The sequence below is a fragment of the Ptychodera flava genome, chromosome 2 (assembly GCF_041260155.1).
Source record: "Ptychodera flava strain L36383 chromosome 2, AS_Pfla_20210202, whole genome shotgun sequence".
Taxonomy (NCBI): Eukaryota; Metazoa; Hemichordata; class Enteropneusta; family Ptychoderidae; genus Ptychodera; species Ptychodera flava.
In genome coordinates, this window is record NC_091929.1 from 22816198 (window position 1) to 22841201 (window position 25004).

Sequence of the window (25004 nt, forward strand, 5' to 3'; positions counted from 1 at the left end):
GTACTTGATTCTCCTGTGTGGATAATGCACTTCGTACCTGGACTATTTCTGGGAAATTTTAGTCAAGGCAAACGGGGAAAGGAAATACGCTGAAATACAATCGCGCGGAGCCAAACAATAGCTCGACACGTTTTTCCATTCAATAGTATTGTGTGTTACCAAGGAAACGACTGCAAACTTCTCCTTGTTCTATTTCCAAAAAAAACTCTTCTACGTTTGAATTAACGCATGACAAAATCGCCCTTTTCATACATTCACGTTTTATAGTGCGCAAACGACATTTGACATAGTGATCGTACCTACATCTAGTCAATCACGTGACCGCGACTTAATTGCTTAATGTTTGCCCCAACTGTCATGTTTAATTAGTTGGTGACTTCACTTTCCGTGATCATGCTTTCTAACAAAGGCCAGGAGCATTTCATTACGATGTCAGAGTACAAAGACTTTTCAATCTATGGTGGCGGGTACCATCGACTGTGTCATAAACGTTGGTTAATATTGTATCATATCCACCAACCCTACGGCCCGGGGATTGCACAGAATCCCCGGATTTGGAGTGTTAGGCTGATACACTGTATTATTGTTTTATACCTTCTTGGCACAGCTTAAAGTCCCGGATGTGTGCGGTGTTGAGCTGATACAAGATATTTTACACGCTGCTTAGAACACATGCAATCAAGTGTACAATAAAATGACCTAGGCCTATGGCTGGTAGTCATTACAAACTTTGTGAGACAGAGAGAAAAGAGGGTGGCGGGGAGGAAGGAGAAGGTGAAACAGCGGGGGTTATATAGAAGATGAGGACGGGGAGGGGGAGCAGAGAGGCCAAAGAATACTTCTGTCTGATAAATAATGTCCATCAATGTCTAGTTTTCACAAAAGATCGTATAATGTCAATTATTCTCAGCCTCGGACGACAGTGCGACATACGTCATATCCGTTCGTTTTTATTTTCTGCGGGTATCAGTGCACATGTACGCCTGCTTGCTACCGTCAATCTCGTGAACGGCATATCACATGATGTCGTGATAGTTACATATTTCAACAACACAGTCAGAGATGAAAATGTTAGATATCGGCATGCAATTTTTCGTGTCTCTCTTTTAAAAAAATTAAAATCGATTGCGATGGATTTTTCGTAGGTGACTTTCAGAGGGCGTAATTTTTAAAAGTATTGTATAGGTCATGGTCATTGCTTTCAGTCAAGCTTTCATCCTTGTGTTCTTGGTGGCAAGACTCGTCTGTATCCGAGCAAGTGGTTTCGCCATCAAAGGTAGAGTTTATTAAAAGCATCGTAACAACCGTATCTAGAAGCATTGCATCACACCGTGATACCTTGTCAATTTCAATATTAAACGCGTCGATTTAAATTACATGGCGCATGTTTCATTTCTGACAACATCCAGACAATATGGGTAATAATTGACTATTCAAACTATTTCATCAGGATGATCCACGGCCATGAATTGCGTTTTCGATAGCACCATGGACCGTTTAATTAATATCATGTGAATGCCTGAGTAGTGCGCGCGCGCGTGTGTGTGGCAGACCGTTTGTCGAATGTCATTAAGTGTACTCTGGCTGATGTGTACATTTCCACATGCAACGCGACAACCTCGCCAACGGCGCCGGCGATGCGTGCGAATATTGACATCCACCGATTTCGACAGCATAGCGAATCGTCGAATGTATTAGCGGAAATCAAACAGCGCTGCCTAAGCGAGCAGCACAAAGGGAACATCGAAAATCAGTTTGAGCTCCCATTAACCGTACGTATAATCGTAGAAATGATATCCGATCGATGGTGTAGTATGGAGTAACGTGTATCCCTTACCTTGCCTTCGCCCTCGAAATCGGAATTCTAATCGAAATCTACATCACTTGTCGATTTCTGGCAGTTTCAGGTCAATCTTAAGAGAAATCCGCTGATTTTTATCTTCCGCTGTCTATCCGTGCTAGGAAATCAACCACAGGTATAAAAAAGCCCAGTTGTAGACGTGTCCGACCACTTTCAGGTCCACCTACCACTCCAGATGTGAGACTGGCATCGCGTGGGAAGAGCCAAAGCGTGGGCCGTTCTTTGAAATGAGCACACCCCCACTTTAAATTGTGCCATCCGAACTATGAATCCTCATTGTTCGAGCCCATTTCACGTCGACTTTCAGCGGGTGCACGCGACGCATAGACAGCCTCCGCGATAGGTATTCTGTCACCATGGTGACCGGTACAGTATTTGTGTTCTGCCGCACAAAGTGACATCATGACGAAATGACATAGTAATTCATTTTAATGAAATTTTCTAATGTGGTCCATTAAAATTTTAGTTATTAACTCCACCCAGTATAGTACGTCGCCACTCGTCTGCGAGCCTGAACGGAGAAATATTTTGAAGTCCACTTAGTAAGCAAAAGCATCGTGTTGCTATGGTGACGATTTGAGAAATTGTGTTCCTTCTACAATATACCTTAGACAAATATCATCAACTCTTGCCTTCGTCTCCATTTCTTTGTAAATGGAAAGATGGAAAATATAGCGATCGACATACGGTTATTGCGTGCCCATGTCTACACAGCCTTACGGTCGAATGCAGATGGTTTGATCCGCCGCTCTATCAATGACAACAATAGTTGTATATTGTGCGTGTCCATGAAACTGTGTATATTGTCATACCGTCTTTCTATTTAATGTTCAAACTCGATGTCTGATCTGTCGTCCGTCATCCACGTCTCTTTATCAATACACTGCCTGTGAGTCTTTGTTGAGATCTCTGCGTTAATCTCTCTCTCTCTCTCTCTCTCTCTCTCTCTCTCTCTCTCTCTCTCTCTCTCTCTCTCTCTCTCTCTCTCTCTCTCTCTCTCTCGTTCCGTTTGTATATCTACTTATGCATCGCTAGCTGTACGTTTGTCTTTGCCTTTATGTCGGTCTCATACTGTCTGTTAGCTCTCAATTCTTGACAGTTCCGTCGTCCATTTTCTCCTATACCATAATTCTCGTAGACTGGTAATCTATGAACATTTTACTATCACTCTTGTACTTGTCCATAAATTTTCTCCCCATGTCTGGTTTTCATTGTTCGCTTGCCTGCCTCCCTGTCTGTCTGTCTGTCTGTCTGTCTGTCTGCCTTCCTGTCTGTCTGTCTGTCTGTCTGTCTGTCTGCCTTCCTGTTGTACCTAGTGATACCCATGTCATATTCTGATAATTTGAGGATGTCCGTTTTATGTGCAGGTATTAAGAAAGGTAGAACTCGCCACGGGACAGATATTCAGACTCTTAAACTTTCCAAACACTATCTTGGTCCATCACTTGCGGGAGAGGAGGTTTTCTTTGAAGCTGATGGAGCAAATAGATCGTTCATTGGTTTACTTTCGTTAAAATAGAAAAATTCAAATCGTCCCCATGGAGTTAAAACAGGGTCGGCGGCCATTTTGAAATTCAAGTGTCGGTAAATACTTGGTAATTTCCTTCCATAGTGTCAAATTTTGCTCGATAACCCGCGGTTTTTATTTTTAATTTCGATAAGGAATAGTTTTAGGTTTCCTAACAGAAATTTGAGCAAAAGTTTTAAGTCTTTTAATTTCGATGCGGCGTACTACCTTAAAGGGAAACAGTCGTCAGAACTGCGCTTGTGTGAACTTCTTGTTTGCAAATAATGTATTTCGTGCTCGATATCTAGATGTACCTCATCATCATAGCTGCAACATTTAAATTATACGATGTTGATTATGACAGACATGTTTTAACTTTCATCAATCACCATCGTGCCTTGGATACAGTGTTTGCATTGGTCGTATACGACTCGGACCTTTGAGCGCAGTTCCGATGAATGTATCATTTTAAAGACAAAGTTGCTTTCCTTGTTCACCCGCCAGGATGGAGGCCCAGCCTGTATCCCTCTGCCCTGGCTGTTATAGCTCCACCAGGCCGATGGAATATACTGTAGAGAAATACTCTCACTGTTCTTCGACTTCAAACTGGGCACAGCGGTAACAGAAGTGCAGTGGTATGACCATTAGAAGATAAATAAGCCCGTCCCAAACGATTAAAAATCAAGTTCAGTGTTACGCACAGTGCATATGTTTATATTATGGTTGTAGCATCAATGCATCCCCAGATGATAACAATTATCAGCGCAGTATACAGAGTACAACAGCCCAAAGAGGTGACTTTTAGTATTGTATAATCGATTCAGAACCTTGCTAAACATTCAAACCTGCCGTAGAGGGCGCACTTAACGTGGGTTTGTTTCAGCATAAGTTTTCCCACCGCCGATAATTTCTATCTCACACAACGCTATATAAACATTGGTTCAGCAAGCCAGCGAAACGGTGTAAGCTCAGAGAGGCGCACACGTTACTTCATATATTTAAATGAACTAACATTGAGGTGAATTTACTCTCGTGGGGCGTTGTTCACAATCTGGAGGGGCAGGGGTGGGGGTCCACAGATGTACACTTCTTCCTGGAAAATATGTCCATAATACGAAGACCAACGTTTGGAGTACCATGTGGACTTTCTCGCTGACAACCAAATTTAGCATGGGCTAACGCTCGGTTATCGACCATGATATTGGATATTTACACATATATGGGCTATGAGGTCGATAGGCTGAAAAGTGGGTACTTTGACTAGAAGGTAATTTCTGGAAACAGTACAGGAAAATGCATTTCCGAACAGAACAAATTTAGAAAGTACAGCTAAAGATACTGCTAATAGAGCTTTAACATCACGAAAAGTACAAAGCAGAGCTATGATGAAACTATGCCATACCGGTACAACGACATCAACAGGGAAAATATATATGATAGATGGCTGATATTATAAAGGGGTAGGTCAGTTATCAAATCTATCTATAGCAGAAAATTTGCCAACATAATTAGTATTTCTACGGAAAACAGTGGGCTAAGACCATGTCAACAACAACTAATGTGAGAACAAGGGATTGAGAACTACACATTTAAAGTATATTAAAGTTAAACTGAACTAACATAATGAGAGCAAAAGTTGGAAACATGGCCATCTACTTAACCGAATTCGTCAGCTGTATTTAATTTATGGGAGCAAATAGCGTTATTTTCACTTTTCTGTCCTAAACTCCTACAAAACGATATAATCCACCTCAAAACACCAACAAATACCATAAGACTGAGAGAAAAGGCAAGAATGTCTCTGTCAGCGGTGAATAAAAAAAATTCGACAGAAAGGGCACAAATATATACTTGTAGCCTAGTGCTAGTGTATAGAACATTGGTACAAGAAAGGACATTCTATTCTTGTGAACTCACCTGAAAAAAAATCACCGCGCTTTCCCAGAAAGTAGTAAGAGATATTCGATTTTCCATCCTATTTGTAAAAAAAAGATCTTTCGGGGGAAATTTTGTACCGAAGAAGTCATGATTAGCAGGTACAACATCATCGCAATTCTCTTGGCCGGACGGTTCACATTACCGAGATGAGATCCAGAGAAATGTCGCAGACGACAACATGCCCAGATGCATAGATACATAAAATCCGACTGCAAAATGAATAAATCTCATTCACTATCCTCTTTGAAAGTATCATCAGCCGTTTTAGATAGAAAATCTGTGGTAATCAGATAAAAGAGGAAACGTGACACTGTGTTACCTTATACTACGGCTTTCGGTGTTTTTCTCTGTAAATTAAAGAAAGAAAGTAAGAAAGAAAGCAAGGCAATCCGATCATCTTAAGAAGCCTTATTTTACCTGTATTACGTTAGGGGTATTGTTCTCCTCGGGAAGACAACCTGGAAGGGGGAGGGGTACGTGATGTCTGCCTTGAGTTTATTCAAAGGTATTCATTTCGAACGTAAATTCTAGGTCGCTAGCCAGCAGACCCACACTCCAACCAGTGGTGGCGCTCTAAGTAGGTTCACACTGGCTCCATAACAAAATACCAGCTGCAGAAAGACAGGCGAATACGGCTAACTCTACTTCCACAAACAGTCGATCTACAAACAGCGTAAGCAAGGCGAATGAAATTCGCCCCATATAACGTTGAAATATCGACCGGATAGAAATTGTTAAAACATGTCTGAGAGCCAAAGTCATGTTATATACAAGATTAAAACATTCTTTTGTCTTTTTATAGCGGTCACTTATTTTGACTTTATGGTGGCGTTGCACTTATGAGAAAACATGCTTTTTTTCAAAGCGGTATTTCTTGAGATGACATGAGCCCCGCCCCCCTCATAGTTTAGTATGGTAGCAATAGTTTCTCAAAGGATGAAGGTGTGAATATTTAGGGTAGAAAATATCATTTTAGGTATTTATTATAAAAATCAATATAAGTCAAAAACAATACTACTTTGTAAAATTTAATATCATTTGGAAATAGAGTATATGCAGAAAAAGAGCAATTTTATTTTGCATTACGGCAGGGGTTACGTTGAAAGACTGACATTTATTTGACTAAAATCATGATAAGCAAAATTGAAATCATTCAAATTGTAAGAGCTTTATTGCCAAACGAATTTACAGTTGCTTATATATTATTTAAAGAACATAATGAAAAAAGTAACAAAATTTAACTCAGCCAGAGTGGAGTTAATTTTTTTGAAATGTTGAAAACGGGAGAAACGGAGAAAAGAAACCAGTGTTGAATAAATTTTCATTTTCTCACCCAACTTACGACTACTTGTCGAGCTAAAAGGCGAACCCAACCGTATTTTAATATTGGTTCAACTGTAACAAATTGATGATTATTGAATGAATCTGTGCAAAAACTGATTTTGAGCAAAATACGTACACCGTCTTATGTACAACGCCACCTGTCGCCCATAGTTTTTTTAAATCACGACTTCCTCCAGTTTGTGCATTTAATCTGATTCGATTTTTTGTTCTTCTGTGGGTCTGGGATAGAATATCGTTGCTATACCTCAATTTCCATGCCGTCACATCTATTTGTATCTCTTCTAGTTTAGCAATTATTACTCACTATTCAATCGAGCCTTTCGTGGTCAATCGGGCCTTTCGTGGTCCATCCAAGATATAAGCCCCGCACTCGTATTATTTGACTTTTCTACCATATTTCATAAAAGACGAAAATCTATTATACTCTCTGTGTGAACACCAAACCATAGATCTTAATTTCGAATAGTCTGTGTTACTTAGAGAATGCAGTCTAAGAAGTTTCTGCAGCTTCCATTTAGGTCAGATTGATTAAATTTCTTGTTTTACGTCCACTCAAACTTGTGGATAGGTAAAAGAGTAAGTGGTTCAAATACACAAACACAAATCCCCACTTACTTTACATCTACTTGATACATATTTACATATTATAAGTTTATTCATTGAAGGCATCTTCTTTTATTTATAATACCATGGTAGCCTTCTATATCCACTAAATAATTGTCTGGAGCCTGTGGCTTGCATTCAAAATACCAGATTCAAACTTTATGAACATACAAATTGAAGGCAATTAAACACTTGTTCACCTGAACTTTCTGCTGAAATAGTGCAACTCGGATATAATTTATTCTAAGGGTTGTTTTTGTAAAAAGGTTGTACTTGTAAATGATATGAGCCATGTATTTTTTAAAAATTCTAATTTTTTCTATCGGTTTCATAATCAAACGATGCCATGCACAAGTGTTAGATAGACAGTAGAGAAATGGACGCATACAAAAAATGTCCCCATGCCCTCAGCCGTTTGAACAGGGTCGCACTTTATAGCGCCCTCATACATAATACCGCACTGCCTCCTGGGAAAACATCGATTACTGAAAAAAATGGCGATAAGTCGGACTTGACTCCGTCTTCGACAAATTGGACTCGACTGAGCGCGCAATGGGTCCCTTTTCAGATAACCGACTATTTTACACGTTGTTACTGGTTTGGGCTGTAATAGTCTGTGTCGAGGTAAGGATTACTAGATATAAGCTACTGAAATGTTGATAGAAAATGTCACAAACCTGTTAAACGGAGGCAACTTCAATATAACTACTTCCGGTTTGAATCTCTGTCAGACCATGATGGAGGTAGTTTCTTTCTACCTCCATGATTCCAGATCTCGACGCCGTAGGTTCATTCACGGTTCTTCCATCATTCGAATAAGGGAGTGCTATACATGTAACCATCATAACCGCTTAACATCGATATTGTCGCAATGTGTACGCAGGAAATAATGTAATCATCCACGGCGGACGAGGGGCACTATTCATTTTCATTTTGAATCATTCTGAATTTCTGTACTATTAATGGAGATGGTAGCAACGACATGCGTTTATAATCATATCATAGACAATGCCAAGCTCAAACCACAGTCGGAAGGACAGCCTGAAGCTGCCAAAACGCAAAAAACTGTTTCAACACAACGACAGGGGGAACAGTCACTTAGCATGCACATTGGAGATTGGACAGAACCGAGACTTTGCGACACAGGACACAGATGCTATGTATGAGCGGTCGATTTAACCATAGACTCTCGAGGGTCTTTGATTTAACATGCATCTGCACAGGCGAATTAGGAGTAAATAGTCTAAGAAATATAATATCAATGTCATAATTAAGAAATATTAATATTATCAACACAACCATGTTTTGTATAATTTAGATCAGGGCAGAGATTCAGCAATACTTGGTGAAATCATTCACTGAACGTGAGTGAATTATATCATGTATGATATAGTGTACATTCCCTGTACAGAATACAGAGCGTCCTGATAGTAAAGTATATGAAAGGGAAGGCAGCCATCTTCCACGACAAGTCCTCTCTACATGTCTGTGAAAATCTTCTCTTTTACTCACTGTCATAAACTTACATATATTTGCCATATCTCCACCGTAGAACTGGTGGTTGATCACATGGCCGACAAATCTACCTTGTTGCCCATAGAGAGTAGAGAGGGGGGTACTGTCTATGGTTTGACCCTTCTTGAATGTCGCCTTGTCGAGATATCGCCCTTGAAATGCAGTGCAGAGTCGTAAAATACAGTTTCTCTTGGGTATGGCAGTTGTTGTTAATGGTGACATCCAGGGAAGTCAGTAAAAATTCAAATTTTTCCTCTGCTGTTGGCGTATTAGCATAATCATATAGCTGACATCATCATAGTGGTCAACCAATTAGTACTTATTAACCACTGACTCAACTGGTGTGAACTTCAAGCTCCATAAGCTGTATCTTTTGGCTTTTTTTTCAGAACTTTTGTTTTGTGGTTTCCCTTAACTTTCTGCATTAAATCCCTAAACGGTAATTTAATGCCAAGTATTTAGTATATCAACACAACCTGTACGAGTATAATCTCCATTGTTATTGATGAAAATTGTATTCAAGTCCGGACTAGAATTCATTTGTAAACAATAAACAATGATCACTACACACATACAAGCAGTGTTGACAAAAAGAATACTCAAAATGTCAGCATGACAAACGGATTAGGGTCAGACACGGTAGTTGATATACAGAAAAGAATACTGAAAAACTTTTTACAAGTTACAGCTTATGTCCCTTTAATGGAATCGATGTAAATATTTCTGTTCTCCCATCTACACGTTGTGTGCGTTCAGAGCAAGCTTACTGAATGCAAAAATCACACATGTGATTAGCTGTATTTTGCAGAAATCTTGCTCACATTTATTTCTGGCTAAGTGGTGGACATACAGTTTGACTTATTCATACCACACACAAAATCATCCAAAGTTAAAATACTTGCCCCTTTAATTACTATTGGGATCTGTCGCTGGAAAACAGTATATGATGTTGCTTTAGCAATATTGTGTTGTATTGTGTATACAAGTACATGTACATATGTAGTGTTCATGAAACTCTGACAAGTTATGAGGTTTTCCCTAGAACTATGTCATATGTCTGTATTTCTTTTCCAGGCCCAGTTTGATGATGCAAGATGTAAATGTGTTTGCCCAACAGACCCAGATAATAACCAAACTCGTAGTATCTACATCAGAAATGTTTTGGCTGAACAATGGTGAGATATGTACCTTAGAATATTTTCTAAGAATTACTAAAATGATTTTTAAAGTGCTTTGTAATTTTAGTTTGATTGTAAAATGCTGTTGTGTTTACTTTTATTTGTGTTTTCTATTGTTTGATAAACCTGAACAATTCTAGTCCCATAATTACCGTGTGTGATCATCAAACTTGTTAAGATGAAACTAGAACTTTGAATGAAGCATGGTACAAACAAAGCAATGGGCAGGAATCTACCATTCTGGCGCACATGTTTTTGCGCACATGTTTTGTTTGTATCGCTATAACATGATTCAGCGTCTGCTTTCCATAGGGTCATGAGATAAAAAATGAGGAAGAAAATGTGGTATGATACAAAAATGGTTCTACATAGGAATAAAAAGGATGATTGGGTTCTAAAGACTCAGTATGCCTAATAGATTAGTACTGTAATGGCAGTACAAGCAAACCCACTTGTAAAAAATGTACAAACACTTCTATGTGCTTATTGCACTCTCAGTTTTGCTTGTACCATTGTCCATTTGAATCATTGAGATCATGCATGTACTAGTGTGTAAAGTAATACATTTTATTTACTTTCAGCACATGTGCACACATAGTGCAAAGAGAAGAAAAATTTTGCCTTCTATGTGAATGCAGATATGAAATCCGAAACACTACCACAATCAAGGTAACTTTACCCTCTTTCTATTTTGATATCGTCTTTAGGCCACCATATTTGTGCCTTGTTGATAGATATTTTGATTCTCAAACTTTTAAAATATTGTCTTGGCCCTCCACATATGGGGCTCATTTTGAAGCTTATGGAGTAAATAAATTTTTTAACGGTGAAGATTTATGAAAGAAAATTCAGAATTTTTATTTCCCCTATCCTACAGAGATAACACTGGGATGGCAGCCATTTTGAATTTCAACTTTCAGTAACTGTTAGGTAAAATGTTTCTCAGGTACCAAAAATTGCATGGTGACCCCTGGGTTTTATTCTTGATTTTGAAAGAGAAGTTTGCTTGAGGAAAGTTTGAGCCAAAGTCTAAGTCTTTCACTTTTAAGGCAAGTACCGTACTACTTGAAATGCAATGATGAGTTGTGCAGGGGTCCTGAAATCAGCTGATAATGTGAGCTGAATGCACCTATGGAGAAACAATAGTCTGCATGTGGTGGACTTTGTTTTCAACATGGGACTTGCATGAGTCTGCATCTCTGAGCAATGGCTTTTCCTTCAAGTGTACAGTCTCCATTACAAAAATGCCTCATAGATATCATATACTGGTAGGTTTGGCATGGAATTTCTAAAAGACAATAGGATAGATAGAGGACTATGTCTAGTCCATAGGAATTCTATTGGATTACCACAGGACAGAAAACTTCTCAATTTTATTGCTGTATGATTTCCTAACAATGTTTCATTTTCATTTACCTTAAGGTAAAAACCTTATAGTTGGCAATTGTTCAATCCTAACTTTTCTCTCTTTGTCTATCAGGTTATGGTGATATTTGTGGTAACCTTGATATCGGTACTGTTTGTGTACATGCTATACTTACTAGCCATCGATCCAATACTGTGTCGCAAGAGAGGTATGCCTAAAGCAGCCCAACCTTTGGAAGAAGAAACAGAGGTTTGTAATTGTCTTACAATAATTCAGCCTCCATTACACAGGCTTTTAAAGCTCATATGTAGTCGTGCTTGGCCCATACTTCACCTGTATGGGTTCCATGTATAGCCCTGGTAACTCTTTGAGCATCAAAGTTAATTTTTGTCACCCTTATAAAATATACCTAAGCCAATTTTTTCAGATATTTGCTAACATTTTGATAACAAATTGGCCAATGAATGTTGAGTTCATTTAGTCCAAAATTGTCAGAAGAATTACAGAAAAGTTCATAAAAAATGGTAAATTGTTGCACTAAAATTTTGATGGGAATGAATACAGCACTCAAAGGGTTAATGCCAAGCTCATCTATCTCCATCAGGTACAGTAAAGTTGCTGGAAACCAGCAACGCGGAATCGGCTCCAACCATTTTGACCACTTAAAGAGCCCTTAATAGATACCTTAATGTTTCTTGCTAGCACGTACCAAAAACTTAAAAGATAGTGACACTGACTTGAGCTGATAGTGACATTGAGTCAGTCAGACTGGGCCATACCATAAGTTTGAACAATTCGAGAAAATTTTTTTTTTCACTTCATTTGGATCATTGTCATAGCTGTATTAACACTAGAAACTATTAAATTTATCTTGGAAGACAGTGTATTGTAACTGATAGTATAAGTAGCATTTTGTCAATAATTGTATTCATCACTGATTCACTTTTTGAAGTATGAAGTCCAGTGTAGCTAAATGTTTCTGAAATAAATATAGGCAGCTTGTGACTTTACATGACTTAAAGTTTAAAAACAATAAATATTAAAAAGTTGTGTGCAATTATGTTTCCATTTTCTCTTATATTTGTTTCTTTCTCCTTCGCTAAATTTCAGGAAGTGTCCCTCACTTCCCGCCGAAGGTCCGGAAGTTATTTCTCCCGGATGGGATCCGCTCAGCAGCGATGGAAACACCAAGTCCAAGAGCAAAAGAAGAACGTCTTTGACAGACACGCAATGCTCAGTTGAAGAGGCTGCCTTGCCAAGTTTTCCGGTCCATGTGGATCTGACACCCTTTCGTCTTGGTGTTTCTACTGTGTTCTTTAACCCTTTGAGCGCCAAAGTCAATTTTTGTCACCTTAAAAAATATACTTCTGTCAATGTTTTTCAGATTTTTGTCAAAATTTTGATAACAAACTGCAGCCAATGAAATGTGACGTCCATTTGGTCCAAAATTATCAAAAAATTACAGAAAAAATCGTAAAAATTGATAAAAATGTTGCACTAAAATTTTGGTGGGAACAATTACAGCACTCGGAGGGTTAAGAATGTATCCCCATTTGGCATTAATATAGTGAATGCCTTTGCCTAAACATGAACTTCATACAGGAAATGATGTCAGACTCCAGTCAAGTGAGGAAACAAATGTTGTTTTTTTTATTGCTGACTGAGCATTTAACAGTATAAATAATTTTAATAAACTTTCGATGAAAATTTCATCAACTAAGCATCAGTGAAGCCTGACTCTGTGAAGCTGGCTTCTAATTATGAAATCACCTGAGAAATCTGAGGCAGAATTTACCATTGAACTTGTCCACCATAAAGCTTTCTGCATACTCATCCCATGCACTTACAGGGAGGGGGTCGTTTTGTCTGCAGCTGCGTGACTGTCTTGTTTCATAAACATTGCCTCTTCCCAGAAACTGAATGCTATGCAAATGTAAAAGCAAATTCAGCATTTGATGCATGTTCATAGTTCACCAGTTTTGTAGCTTTCCAATCACTACAAGACTTTACCAAATTAACAATTGGTTGTGTCCCTCCATTTATTTAAAACTGTTTCAAATTCGGCTGTAGTCATCTGTTTTGGTAAAGCCGTCATTCAAAAAATTTGGATATGCACAAGGGATGCTGGAATATGTTACACAGCAATAGACCCATTGTATGGGCCCAATACATGCAGCTGCAAATGACACAACACCCTTCCTTTGAATAAAATAGAAACTATATTCCTTGGTCTAAACCCTGAAAATGTTTATCTCTGAGAAGGGTGTTTGAATTTTAGCACAAGTACAACAAGTTGCACCATGTGTCCTCTGTGATATCCCATCTGCTTTGGGAAAACAAGTAATGTGTTATTCCATGTTAATGAATTGCTGGATTCCGTCAATGTTAATTCAATGTCATTATCAAACCCTGTGATAAAGATTAGTTTCATCACAGGGAGATTCCATTACAAAGTAATGTCGGGGGGGGGGGGGGGTGAGGGGGGAGATATGTTTCTGTTGGTAGAATTTGAGGTGGTTCAATACTTGACAAAAGCTTACCTTGTATATGTCAAAGTCTGTGGTTAGGCCATAACTTTGCTGTATTGATCAGTGTATGTGAGTGGTCAGGTAGAATTGGTGTAGCTACATGTACTCTAGGGTGTGGGGAGGGCTTAGGCAGTTTGCCCGTTTGTATGTGCATGTAAAGTTGTATAAACTTTGTAACAATGATACAAACTTATTTGGATTTTCAGAGCAAAGTGACTGATTTTCAGTTCCACAACTTGGTCCGCACATCTGCTATAACACAAGACTGAAAAATCTGTCGCTGGCACTCTCTACACTCCTTGAAGAGGTGGATCATGGAGAGCGCCCTCAAGTGACCAATCTTTCAATCTACCGTATACCATACCTGTCACATGTGAATTGAAATTCAACCCAAAGGGGTCTTTCTATCTGTTAGTGAAAGTGTTGTAGTCATCAAGTGATGAACCCTACCACCTCAAAATAATGTTTCAACCATATTGTTTTCTAGGTAAAGTTGGACCACTACATAGTGAAATAGTAGTTAAAGGATAAATTACGTATCTTGTTCAAGATTTGCCGGTGTATTATGGATAATGCTGTATGTAGTCTCAAAATCTGTCTTTATATTTTATTTGAACATTCTTCAGTCCAGCCTCTGTATTGTTTTGTAACTGTTTTCACATCCAAGATATTGGTTAATGTATATATACACAGACTGGATGTTTTATTCTGTTGTCTATGTAAAAGTATATTTAAAAGCAATAATATAATAAAATATGTGTATAGTGTATTACGTGTCTTGAGAATATTATTTATTATATCATGTTGGTACATTGATGGTGCAAATACAGCAATCTGATTGGTTGAGACTTGAAAATAACAATGCTATATTTGTGATATAGCATGGTTTGGGCAATGTAAGCTCTCAGCTATAGAGAAAATTCCTTTTTTGAGGTTTCCCACAAGAGTTTCAATATGCTGTCATAATACTTACTGTAATCAATAAAGCACCTCAGCAACAGGTATACCACTCGCTTTGGACCAGTTCACTCCATATATGCAATTGCCCTCACTCATATGTGTGTTGTGAACTGGCCGAACTGTGGTATATCACCCCTTGATGTGGTTTGTTGCTTAACCTTTTGACCACCATGGTTTGGCCCAAACCCACTGTTATCAATGGTAAATGTGGACCTGTTTACAGGGAATAGGGGTTGAACAGGTTAAACATATTGTATAATGCACCCAGGTGTGAATAAGTGTTTATATTATGGCTTTCAGTCTCAGCCAAGAAGCATCACCACTCTGTGAATGAATATTTGCTTTACAGTGGCAATCTTCAAACGGTGTTCTTGTATTTATTATTTCATGTTGACATTTACTAAACACATGTGCCCCTTAATTGTGTTTCTTTGAATATTTTTATCAAGTTAATATTTTTTACATGACTGACAAAGTACCCCTTGAATTTCTAAATTGTGCCAGTAGAACCCACCAGTCACAGTGCATGCCCACCGTGGTGTAGTTTGTGTCCTTTGAATGAAAGAGCAAATCTCTTCCCTTCACCAAGCGTCAGTGGTGAACAGGTTGTTATTATGCCCAGGGTGAATTCCCATGACAGAGGAAGGTGGGTAGCTAGCATGGCAGCTAGGGATCTCTTCACATGTATACTACTGAGGGCGCTGTTCGACAGGCCTTTGCAAAAATCCAGGAAGGAGGATGTTCTGAGCATCATGTGGTAGCTCTATCAACTGATCATTCCTAATACTTTGTACAAATCTCTACCAACACCACATATTACATTTAATAACATACATGTGTTCTTTCTGATTGATCATAACACAAATTATCTCTGTCTGGAGCATATACAGATGGTACACGTACAGTGTAAAGCTTGCAATACCATTGGCACCCTTTAGGATCTGATAAAGCACCTTACAGCCAAAAATGTGGTTGAAAAGTTGATCTCATGGGAAAAGACTCAGCTGACAGCTATATATACTGGTCTGTTGCTGTTACAAAGCAAAGTGAGAGTAAAATGAAATTTCATGATTGTGTTGTGTTGAAAAAGTAATTCTTCCTTGAATGATTTTGATATGGGCTTCTGTGGTCGCAATTTGTGTGTCAATATTAAAGGGACAAAGTCGGTCATTTTTCATGAATTTTGTTTGATACGAGATACTACTTATATTGTTTGACATGTTGAAAGATACTGAATGAATGGATGACCATGCATATATTCGACCCCGGTTTTAGGCCTGATACACAAAACCATCGCGAAAATGAATTAATAGTCATGACCATTAATTCATTTTTGCGATGGTTTCATTTAATTTGTCTAAAACCGAGGTCGAATATATGCATGGTCATCCATTCATTCAGTATCTTTCAACATGTCAAACAATATAAGTAGTATCTCGTATCAAATAAAATTCATAAAAAATGGCCGACTTTGTCCCTTTAATACTAAGGCTACTCTCAGAGGAAGGATGTGAGAAGTTTTAGATTTTGAAGGTGATAATGCTTACATGCGAACTGGAGATGAAACAAGGACTTACCTAGATGAATATTTGATCAAATATGCCAAAAGACAGAAACGGAAAAATTATGTGTTTTATGGAAAAAAGTTATGTACTTCAAAATTTGTTCTTTTGGTATCAGATACAGCGGTCACTCTATGGGACAGGATTTGTGTTACCATAGACCTTGGGGTCTATGGTGCAAATGTAAAGGAGTTTTATTGAGTGTGTGCAATCATATATCACAGTGCCAACAGAATGTGATCACACAATGAACTTTTGACCTTTGACCTCTTTAATGTGAACTTTCACACCATGATGTGTATTGAAACAGAGACGGAGACCTTTTCAGAGCTGCATGAATTCATTTAATACAAAAAGTGACGTATAGATATCTACTACATTGCACTTTCTGCTAGCCAAGGCCAGCCATAACGTGATTCAATATATACAAATAATTACAAACCTAAATCAGTATGTACAATAATTACAAACCTAACATTTGTTATAAAATCTGTGGACAAAAAAAAATATATCGTGTGAGAAAACATTTTAGTACTTTTTTTGAGATGGAATATATAAAAAAATATCAATCACTGTGCATAATTTGCAAAAGTTGTATCATCTCAAATCACAAAAATGTGTGAAAAATGTAAATTTAAGAACACGCTCTTGAATCCAGTCATGCAAGATTTGAAAGTGATTTCTGGGACAGTTTATATCATAGCTTTGTCAATACCAGTGAATTTTGTGACGTCATCACCCAGATTATAACTGATAATGTATCCAATTATCCAGCATTGTGGCCCCAGATGTTTTCTACATCTACAAATTCACTGACATTGCCAAAACTATAAAATAATAGCAATATACCCAACTCCGGTCCATGCTTGACTTAAACTTTGCTCCTCATTATGCACTCAGCGTCGCCTCATACATTGTCTTGCAAAGTTCACTTTCATCCATTATGGGCCTGGAGGGGTACATTATTGCTTATTAAACTACAGCCAGGCTTTACATAGATCATCCTGCATGCACAAAATGTATGAAGAACTTTGTGATATTTGACTGGATTCAATGGCTATGCATGGATTAAATTTCTGGGAAAATGTTAATCACAGTTACCATGACGACACCATATGGGAATGCAAGAGACGCCTTTAAGAGTCCTTAAGTATATCTTGCAGACTACTTTATCCACCATTGTTACCCATCTGTTATAACCACTGCTCAAATGTCTGCAGTTTTCATCTTATGTATACCCTTCTTTAGAATGGTTTGAACCAAACTCAGTTGACAAAAACAAACCGAACTTGTGGAAAGGTACAAAATTTCAAGTTAAAAATCAGCGTGTACTGTAATTGTACAGGATTCTGTGAAAAGCGAAATTTTGTGTAAACTAGAATTTTACAGAAATACAAAGCAGTTCCTGGTCACAAAGCAGTTCCGAGTCACAACTAATATAGTTTAATTTTCCTACATGCCCTCCACATGGAAGTCTTCATCTACTCTTGACAATGGTTACAGTATCAAGTTTTTTAGGACTCATAAATATTATTTGTGAAGACAATCCTAAATTGATGTTAAAGTTTGTTAAAAGGTACAAATTGGAGATTTTACTTGTCAAGAACACAATCATGATTTGAAATCAAGGAGCATTAATCCTTGGACAGGAAAATTTATACAGATTTTGAAAAAAATTGCTGTGGTGATACAAGAGTCCGCTGTTTAATAACCATGATTTTATAGAAGTTAAATGTCATCATAGCAATACAGTTAAAGCAAAATGGCCGCCCTATTATACTTCCTCATTCCAAACTCTTTTGAAACAAATCAGTGTGCTTTCAAATCTGTTTGCAGACCTGAATTTTGGAACTCTGGATTACAGATGTCACCATGGCAACCATCTTTATCAAAGATGTAACGGTCATAGTTTTTTTATATTCCACAGATGTTATGTCATGTTAATATGAAAAGATGGCTGCCAGTTATTTTCCCTCCTGTTCAAGTATTGCTGTAAATTATTACATCATTGATCATATTTTTAATCATTTTGAAAATATCGTACATATATATAAACATTTAAAAACGTTTTTTAAATAACTCACGCTAGCCTGAAACTATACAAAAGTGCATGAAAAGAGTTAAAGCTGTGCTTTTCTAACAAGTTACACGGTCAAAAACACGTTTTCTTAAATAGTGGTATTTTCAGAATTCTTTTCACATATACACAAGTTTTTGCAAGTTACAAATTTTTTTCTGGGGGATGCGGGCATTTTTACCACTATCTTCATTTCATCAAGTCCTGAACACAGTTATAGGACTTACAGAGTGAAATTTGAGGCTGGAAAGTTCACACACAGAAGCCTACACGGATGTATACACCAAAGTTTACTATATTCTTATCTCAACAAAGCCCTAGCCGCATTTCTATGATAACCGAAAATACTCTACCTCCGACTCAACAAAATTATCACTACGTCAATTTTTTTTCCGACATCTAACCTAATCATTGATTTTTCTATATTTCTTGACATTTGGTTCTCCAAAATTACCAAAACCTTACTGTATAAATACTTCAATAGCTGAAGGGGTGAAATAAAATTTAAATTTGATTGTCAAACTCAAAATAAATGAAATTATAGACACTGTGTAAATCTGTGATTAAAGCATGCTGTATTTTCCTCAGCCATTACTTAGAAAGACATGGTGATTGGAATCATGAATTTATCGAATAAGGAATTAAATACCTCCTGGGTTTCAAAACTACAACACACTAGGAAGTTTCTCATTACTCTGGTGAGTTTGCATACTCAGTGTGGGTAGAATGCACCTCTGGGACAGGTATTTGGACTAGTTTAGTTTTCAATCTTTTTCTGATCTACCACTTACGGGGGACATTCTAAAAAATTTTCACCATCTTAGTTTTTTGAAAAATGTGAATTATATTTTTCCCCACCAGGTTAACACATGGATAGCGGCCATTTTGAATTTCAAATATCGGTAAATGTTAGGTAATTTGTTCCTCTAGTACCAAACTCTGCAAGATGACCCCTGATTTTTATTGCTTATTTGGTCAGAGACTGGTTGAAAGTGTCATTTAGGAAAGTTTGAGCAAAAATTTGAGTCTTTGCTTTTGAGGTGCGAACTAACTTAAAGATTTCAGTGGTTGGCAATTTTGACAAATCAAATGAAAATAAGGCTGGCCTGTGACATTGTTTTCCCTCAAATTTTATACATGACTCAAATTTTAGACTGAGTTGTTTGGCTTCTCTATTGAGAACGTGTTTTCATGTGATATTTTCAGTGCCTGTCGTGAGCAAACAAAATACTTGCTTATGACTATACTTTCACTAACAGTGGTTCGTCAGGGTGTATTTTAAATACAGAAAAGTATTTAGCATGTGGTTATGTGCAATGTCAAACTACAGTTTACTATGAAAAAATTACCAAGACATTTTGGCGCTTAAAATAGAAGCTATAAACATACTTCATATGGAAAAAAAATTTTCCACTTGAAATAAAAAGATAAAATATCTCTGATGAATTACCACAGCTGCAAGCAGTGTATTAAATATCTGGACGGAACTTAATCACCACCTCTTGATTCAAGAGGACACGCTACAAAATTAGGTTTCACCTGAAGAGGGGGCTCTCACTTGTGACAACAGGAACGTTTACAGATTGTCTATATCAACTGTAAAACCTTCATGTTGCTGCATGATGCTGTAGATCTTTCTGAAGTTCTTTAAGAAGTCCAATACCGTGCCTACCCTAGAGAAGGCTTATAATGATCACTGGCATCATCAGGATCTGACAGGAGAGAAAAGCCAGAGCGGATCTACAACTCGTCATTAAACGTTTTACTCTTAGTTTTCCGATTTATGCAGCTGTTAAAATAGTTTGCACTTTCGTCATATAATGAAACAGAAAAAACGGAGCAATGATAGAAAACTTTGCAGGAGAGTTGTGGGCAGCCTAAAAAGCCATGGGTTTATCAAATCTTATCTACCTCCATGAAAACTCCCTTTAGGTCAGGAAGAATATTAAAATGTTCCTAAGAATCACGGCTTTTACTTTAGCCAATTTGGATTTTTTTGAAAGAGAGGCAAAAATATATCTTATTATTATTAAGTCATTTTTGTTGTGCACATTTTTACAGTATTTTGTTTGAAAATGCTCAGAATTTGTTCTGTCAACACTGCCTGTATATATAATGCCTCTGTGGACAGTTTATAAAATCTAGACACCAAGTCATCACAAACAGTGTAACTAGTCTGAGATTTCTGCTTATTGGTATTGAACAAAAGACAAAAATTTTCGCTCGCTGCCTCTGTAGCCTTGCAAAAAAATCTGACGAGCAATTGTTTATTTCTCTGGCCTTCTTACAAGCTCTCTAGATCCAACGTTGCACAACGGGATGTCTCCACCACATTTTGCTATTAAGATCACCAGGGGGTGTCACTCATACACCAGGCCTATCAGCCTGTAGCTGCAGGTCAAAGGTGGTATTATTTGTTCCTGCCAGGGGGTGTCACTATTTGTCTCTTGAATCGTCAAGCGGGTTGTCCACCACAGATTCATGTAGCATGATGAACAGTGGTACATAGGTCATAAAGTCCAGCAGATCTAGCTCCCCCAGGTGTCCTAATTTCACTTGAACTTCCTCCTGGTGTTCTTCGCTGACACCGCCAGCCTTCAATTCAATCATCAACTGCTGTATGGATATCTTGTTGCTGTTTTGGTCCACGTTCCACAGGAAGAGATCCTGTTCAGAAAATCAAGCAAAATCAGAGCTGAAAGCTGCGGCAAATTTTGCATTGTCTCATTTTCCACTGTACTGTGTTTGATTGGCAGGAGTTGACATTTGTACAAAAAAATCAGGGAAAAGACTTCAGCAGTGCACGCCTTAAAACTGAAAGACAAAACTTTTTCCCTAGTTTTTAAAGATACTCTTACAAAAAAAATAAAAATCAGGGTCACTATGCAAATTTTGGTACAAGAGAAACAAATGACCGAACAAATTGAAAATGGCCGCTTCCCTGCTTTATCTCTATGGAGAAAATTAAAGTTTCCGTTTCTACAAAACTAAGACTGTGAAAACTTGCCTTACTGCAAAGAGCTTCAAAATGAGCCCCCCCCACCCCCCCCCCCAAAGAGCTTCAAAATTAGCCCCCACCCCCCACCCCACCCCCACCCCCAAGTGTTAGACCAATAAAGTATTGTAAAAATGTGAGTCATATTATCTGTCTGAAAGGTGCACTCTATAAACATGGAAACTGGACCATAGTAGTTGTTTTGGTTCAGCCCTTATTCTCTGGATTGTAACATACTCTGTGATACTCACCTTTGCCCTGAATATTTTCATATCAAGCATTTTGAAGTCAAATCTGTTGATTATATTCTTCATCCAGTCACTGAAGACAAAAAAAATCATAAAATCAATAAAGTTTGATCATATTAGAACCATGTTGAGTAGTTTGCTAAATTTTTAAAAACCTGGTATTTAATATGGTTAGTTAGCACCATTTGAAACAGATGGGACTGTGTGTAGCTTGCATGGCCTTTAACTTTTACAAAATACTGTATAGGACTCCAATAGCTTTTCTATAGTTCTTTTACTGGTTCCATGATGCAGTGTGTACTAGGGTATACAAAGCGTACATTACTTGGAGATATTTCAAGCCATAGGGTATACGGAGGGTATGTTACTCATAGAACACCATGGCAGGGTACATCCTGACCTACATTTTCATCCGCAATGGATACAAAATATACAAGGCATTTTTTGGCATCACAAATTTGTGTCATTTTTGTATGACAATCTAGTGGTCAAATTGGTCCTATTGGTTTGTGGAAATCCCATTACAATCCTGTGGGACAGTTTTCAGTCCTGTGTTTAATCAAATAGGATTACTATGGAATATGACCATACATCTATTGTCTATTTTGTATAGATCCTACTGTCTATATTGCATACATCCCATTGTCTTGTGGGAATCCTATGGCAATCCTATTGCAGTTTTCTGCCCTGTGGTAATCCAACAGAATTTCTATGCAATAAACATAGCCCTCCATGCATCCTATTGTCTTTAGAAATTCCATAATTCCATGCCAAACCTACTGGTATCTATGTGGCATTTTTGTAAGGGAGACTGTACGCTAAAAGGAAAAGCCACGGCTCAGAGGTGCAGACTCATGCAAGTCCCATGTTGAAAACAAAGTCCACCACATGCAGACTATTGTTTCTCCATAGGTGCATTCAGCTCACATTATCAGCTGATTTCAGGACCCCTGCACAACTCATCATTGCATTTTAAGGTAGTACAGTACGCACCTCGAAAATGAAAGACTCAAACTTTCCTAAAGCAAACTTTAAACCATTCTCTTTGATAGTCAAGAATGAAAATTGCGAAGACATAAGGTAATTTGTTTCTCTAAAATCAAAATTTGTGCGGTGACCCCATTTTTGATTTGTTAAGAGAGTGTTTGAAAGCTTCATTGCGGAAAGTTTGAGCAAAAGTTTAAGTGTTTATTTCAAGACACTTACTATCTTAACCCTATGGCCCAAAATCCATAATTATCAATAGTGAGTGTAGACCCGTTTTGCACAGAATATTGGGAATAATCAGGTTAACCCTTTGAGTGCCAAAGTCGATTTTTGTTGCCTTTGTACAATAAAACACCAACACTTTCTTTCAGATATAGACAATTTTTTTCTGATTTTTGCCAAACTTTTGGTCAAAAAGTGTAGCCCATGAAAATTTATGTCCATTTGGTTCAAAATCTTTGAAAAAATTACAGAATAATTCATAAAAATTTGTAAAATGTTGCCCTGATATTTTCAGGGAAACAATTACAGTGCTCACAGGGTTAAAAAAATCTGAGATATGTACAAATATAGAGCTTGCTCTTTTTATTTGCATACATTTCCTACATGTATGACTTTCGTTTGTAATTGGTTCATCCCAAATTACCTGTAAATGTTTGAAAATAATGGGCTTGGATCAAACCATGGTGTTAAAAAGGTTATAAAGGTTCAAATGTGATCAGCTCACACCTATCTCTTCGGTATCACTCCCCAAACTTCATACTTACTCTAGTCTGGCTATTCTTTGTGTAAGAGCTGCTACAATGGCAAAAAGTCTGAAGTCTGTGCCGTTGATGATCTTGTAGTCCGCCATCTCCAGTATCTGTAAACAGCAATGTTTATAACATTCAACACTTCTGCACATTTACTCATAAATCTGCATATTTCAAATGCTTTTACCTAATCCTCCCCGTGTTCAGAATGTATACATCTATTAGAATACAGTGAAAACTGAGGTGAAACCAAAGTTGTAGTGCTGTGGGGATGACAGAAGTATGTGCATTTCAATGCGTGTTTGTACACATGGGGTGGTTTGTACCGCCTTCATGTCATCTCTTGAGCTTACTCAGTCTGTAGAACACATTACTTCCTCTTTATTACAGAGTAGAACCATTGAAGAAATACCGAACACCTCAACTAAATTTAAACAGAGTCATTACAGACATGCCAACACTCAGTACATATGCAAATCAACATTTATTGGATACTACTGAGAATCACATTTGTGATATTACCACGAGAGGACAAAGTATCAAAAAGACATGCTCACCCTATACGTGTACTCTTCTTCTGTCTCTGTAAGATTATTACTGCCAGCGATTCCCTTCAGAGCTAGAATGGTTTCAAAACAATTCAGATAGCCATCCTCATCTTCATCAACCTGAAGTGAGGATTGTAGACAACAGTTAGTGTTGTTTTTTGTCCCTTTATGGCTGAGGGCTTTCTCCATTTTATGCATTATCTCTTGCATTTAAACTTTGAATGTAGAAATTTGAACTTGAACTTGGGCCAAATCTACTGAAAACTGTTAAATACCCTATTTCTGCTCCCATATCTCATATAACATTAGTTCCAAACTGCCCATAGGAGAACACTAAGGTTGAGGAGCAATAAGGCCCACCTGGGAGATGCTGGCCGAAATCTTCTAAAAACAACATTTTCTTAGGGGCCCTTCCATTGCTGTAAAAGTCAACTGGACCCCCTTAGTTAACGGTGATTTGTGAAATTGTTCAGTGTGGACCCATAGTTTTCAGGGTTCTTTCAGCTTCAGAGGTTGTACACATGGTAAGGTAATGAGGTTGTATGTGCTCAGTGATGTTACAAAGCATGTCATGTTAACAGTAAGAACTCTCACATTTGGCAGCCGGCTCTACTCAACGTACCGTATTTAACCAAAAAATTACAGTTGAAAACAGCTGGAATTACCATTCATAGACAATGGACAACTTTCAGTACCTAATATACCCGTATGCCAAATCACAATGGTTTGGTCAAAGTAACAAATATAATTTTTGCACAATTTGAACAGATGTGTTCCTTGATAGTGGCTGAACATCTTCTGCTGTGAAACTTGCTCATTTTGAAAGTATACCGGTATTTTGTATCTATTTGAAGGAACACATCAGCCAGGCAAAAAACTGATCTACCATGGAGTACTCACCGCTTCAAATGCTCTCCTATACATTTCTACCTTCTCTTTCTTCAAAATACAGAACTGGGCCAGCCAGCCGTCTGAAATGAAAACAGCATAGACTTTGTTACTATACGGTACTTGCAGGGAGCAGCAAGTTATTGG

At 37.8% G+C, this 25004-nt stretch overlaps 3 protein-coding genes across 18 annotated transcripts in view; 1 reads left to right on the plus strand and 2 right to left on the minus strand.

Moving 5' to 3' along the window:
• Positions 1–2062, minus strand: part of LOC139117086 (dual specificity protein phosphatase 10-like) — an 82527-nt gene extending 80465 nt beyond the window's left edge. The window contains exon 1 of the mRNA XM_070679933.1: positions 1838–2062. The gene's annotated coding sequence lies outside the window, so the exon portion shown is untranslated. The remainder of the gene's footprint in view (positions 1–1837) is intronic.
• A 5650-nt stretch (positions 2063–7712) lies between these two features.
• LOC139117119 (putative protein 2) lies at positions 7713–14609 on the plus strand. The gene is made up of 5 exons (XM_070679967.1): positions 7713–7877; positions 9843–9943; positions 10528–10615; positions 11427–11561; positions 12423–14609. The coding sequence occupies exons 1-5, from the start codon at positions 7806–7808 to the stop codon at positions 12552–12554; spliced, it is 528 nt and encodes a 175-aa protein (XP_070536068.1). The 5' UTR covers positions 7713–7805; the 3' UTR covers positions 12555–14609.
• Positions 14610–16683: 2074 nt separating this feature from the next.
• LOC139117127 (uncharacterized) overlaps positions 16684–25004 on the minus strand; it is a 41378-nt gene continuing 33057 nt past the window's right edge. For all 16 annotated transcript variants that reach the window (XM_070679987.1, XM_070680076.1, XM_070680047.1 and 13 more), the window contains 6 exons: positions 24870–24940; positions 23979–24089; positions 23437–23531; positions 21686–21755; positions 17531–21106; positions 16684–17496 (listed from right to left, as the gene is read on the minus strand). In XM_070679987.1, the coding sequence (XP_070536088.1) occupies positions 20876–21106; positions 21686–21755; positions 23437–23531; positions 23979–24089; positions 24870–24940 (578 nt within the window). In that variant the 3' untranslated portion in view covers positions 16684–17496; positions 17531–20875. The remainder of the gene's footprint in view (positions 17497–17530; positions 21107–21685; positions 21756–23436; positions 23532–23978; positions 24090–24869; positions 24941–25004) is intronic.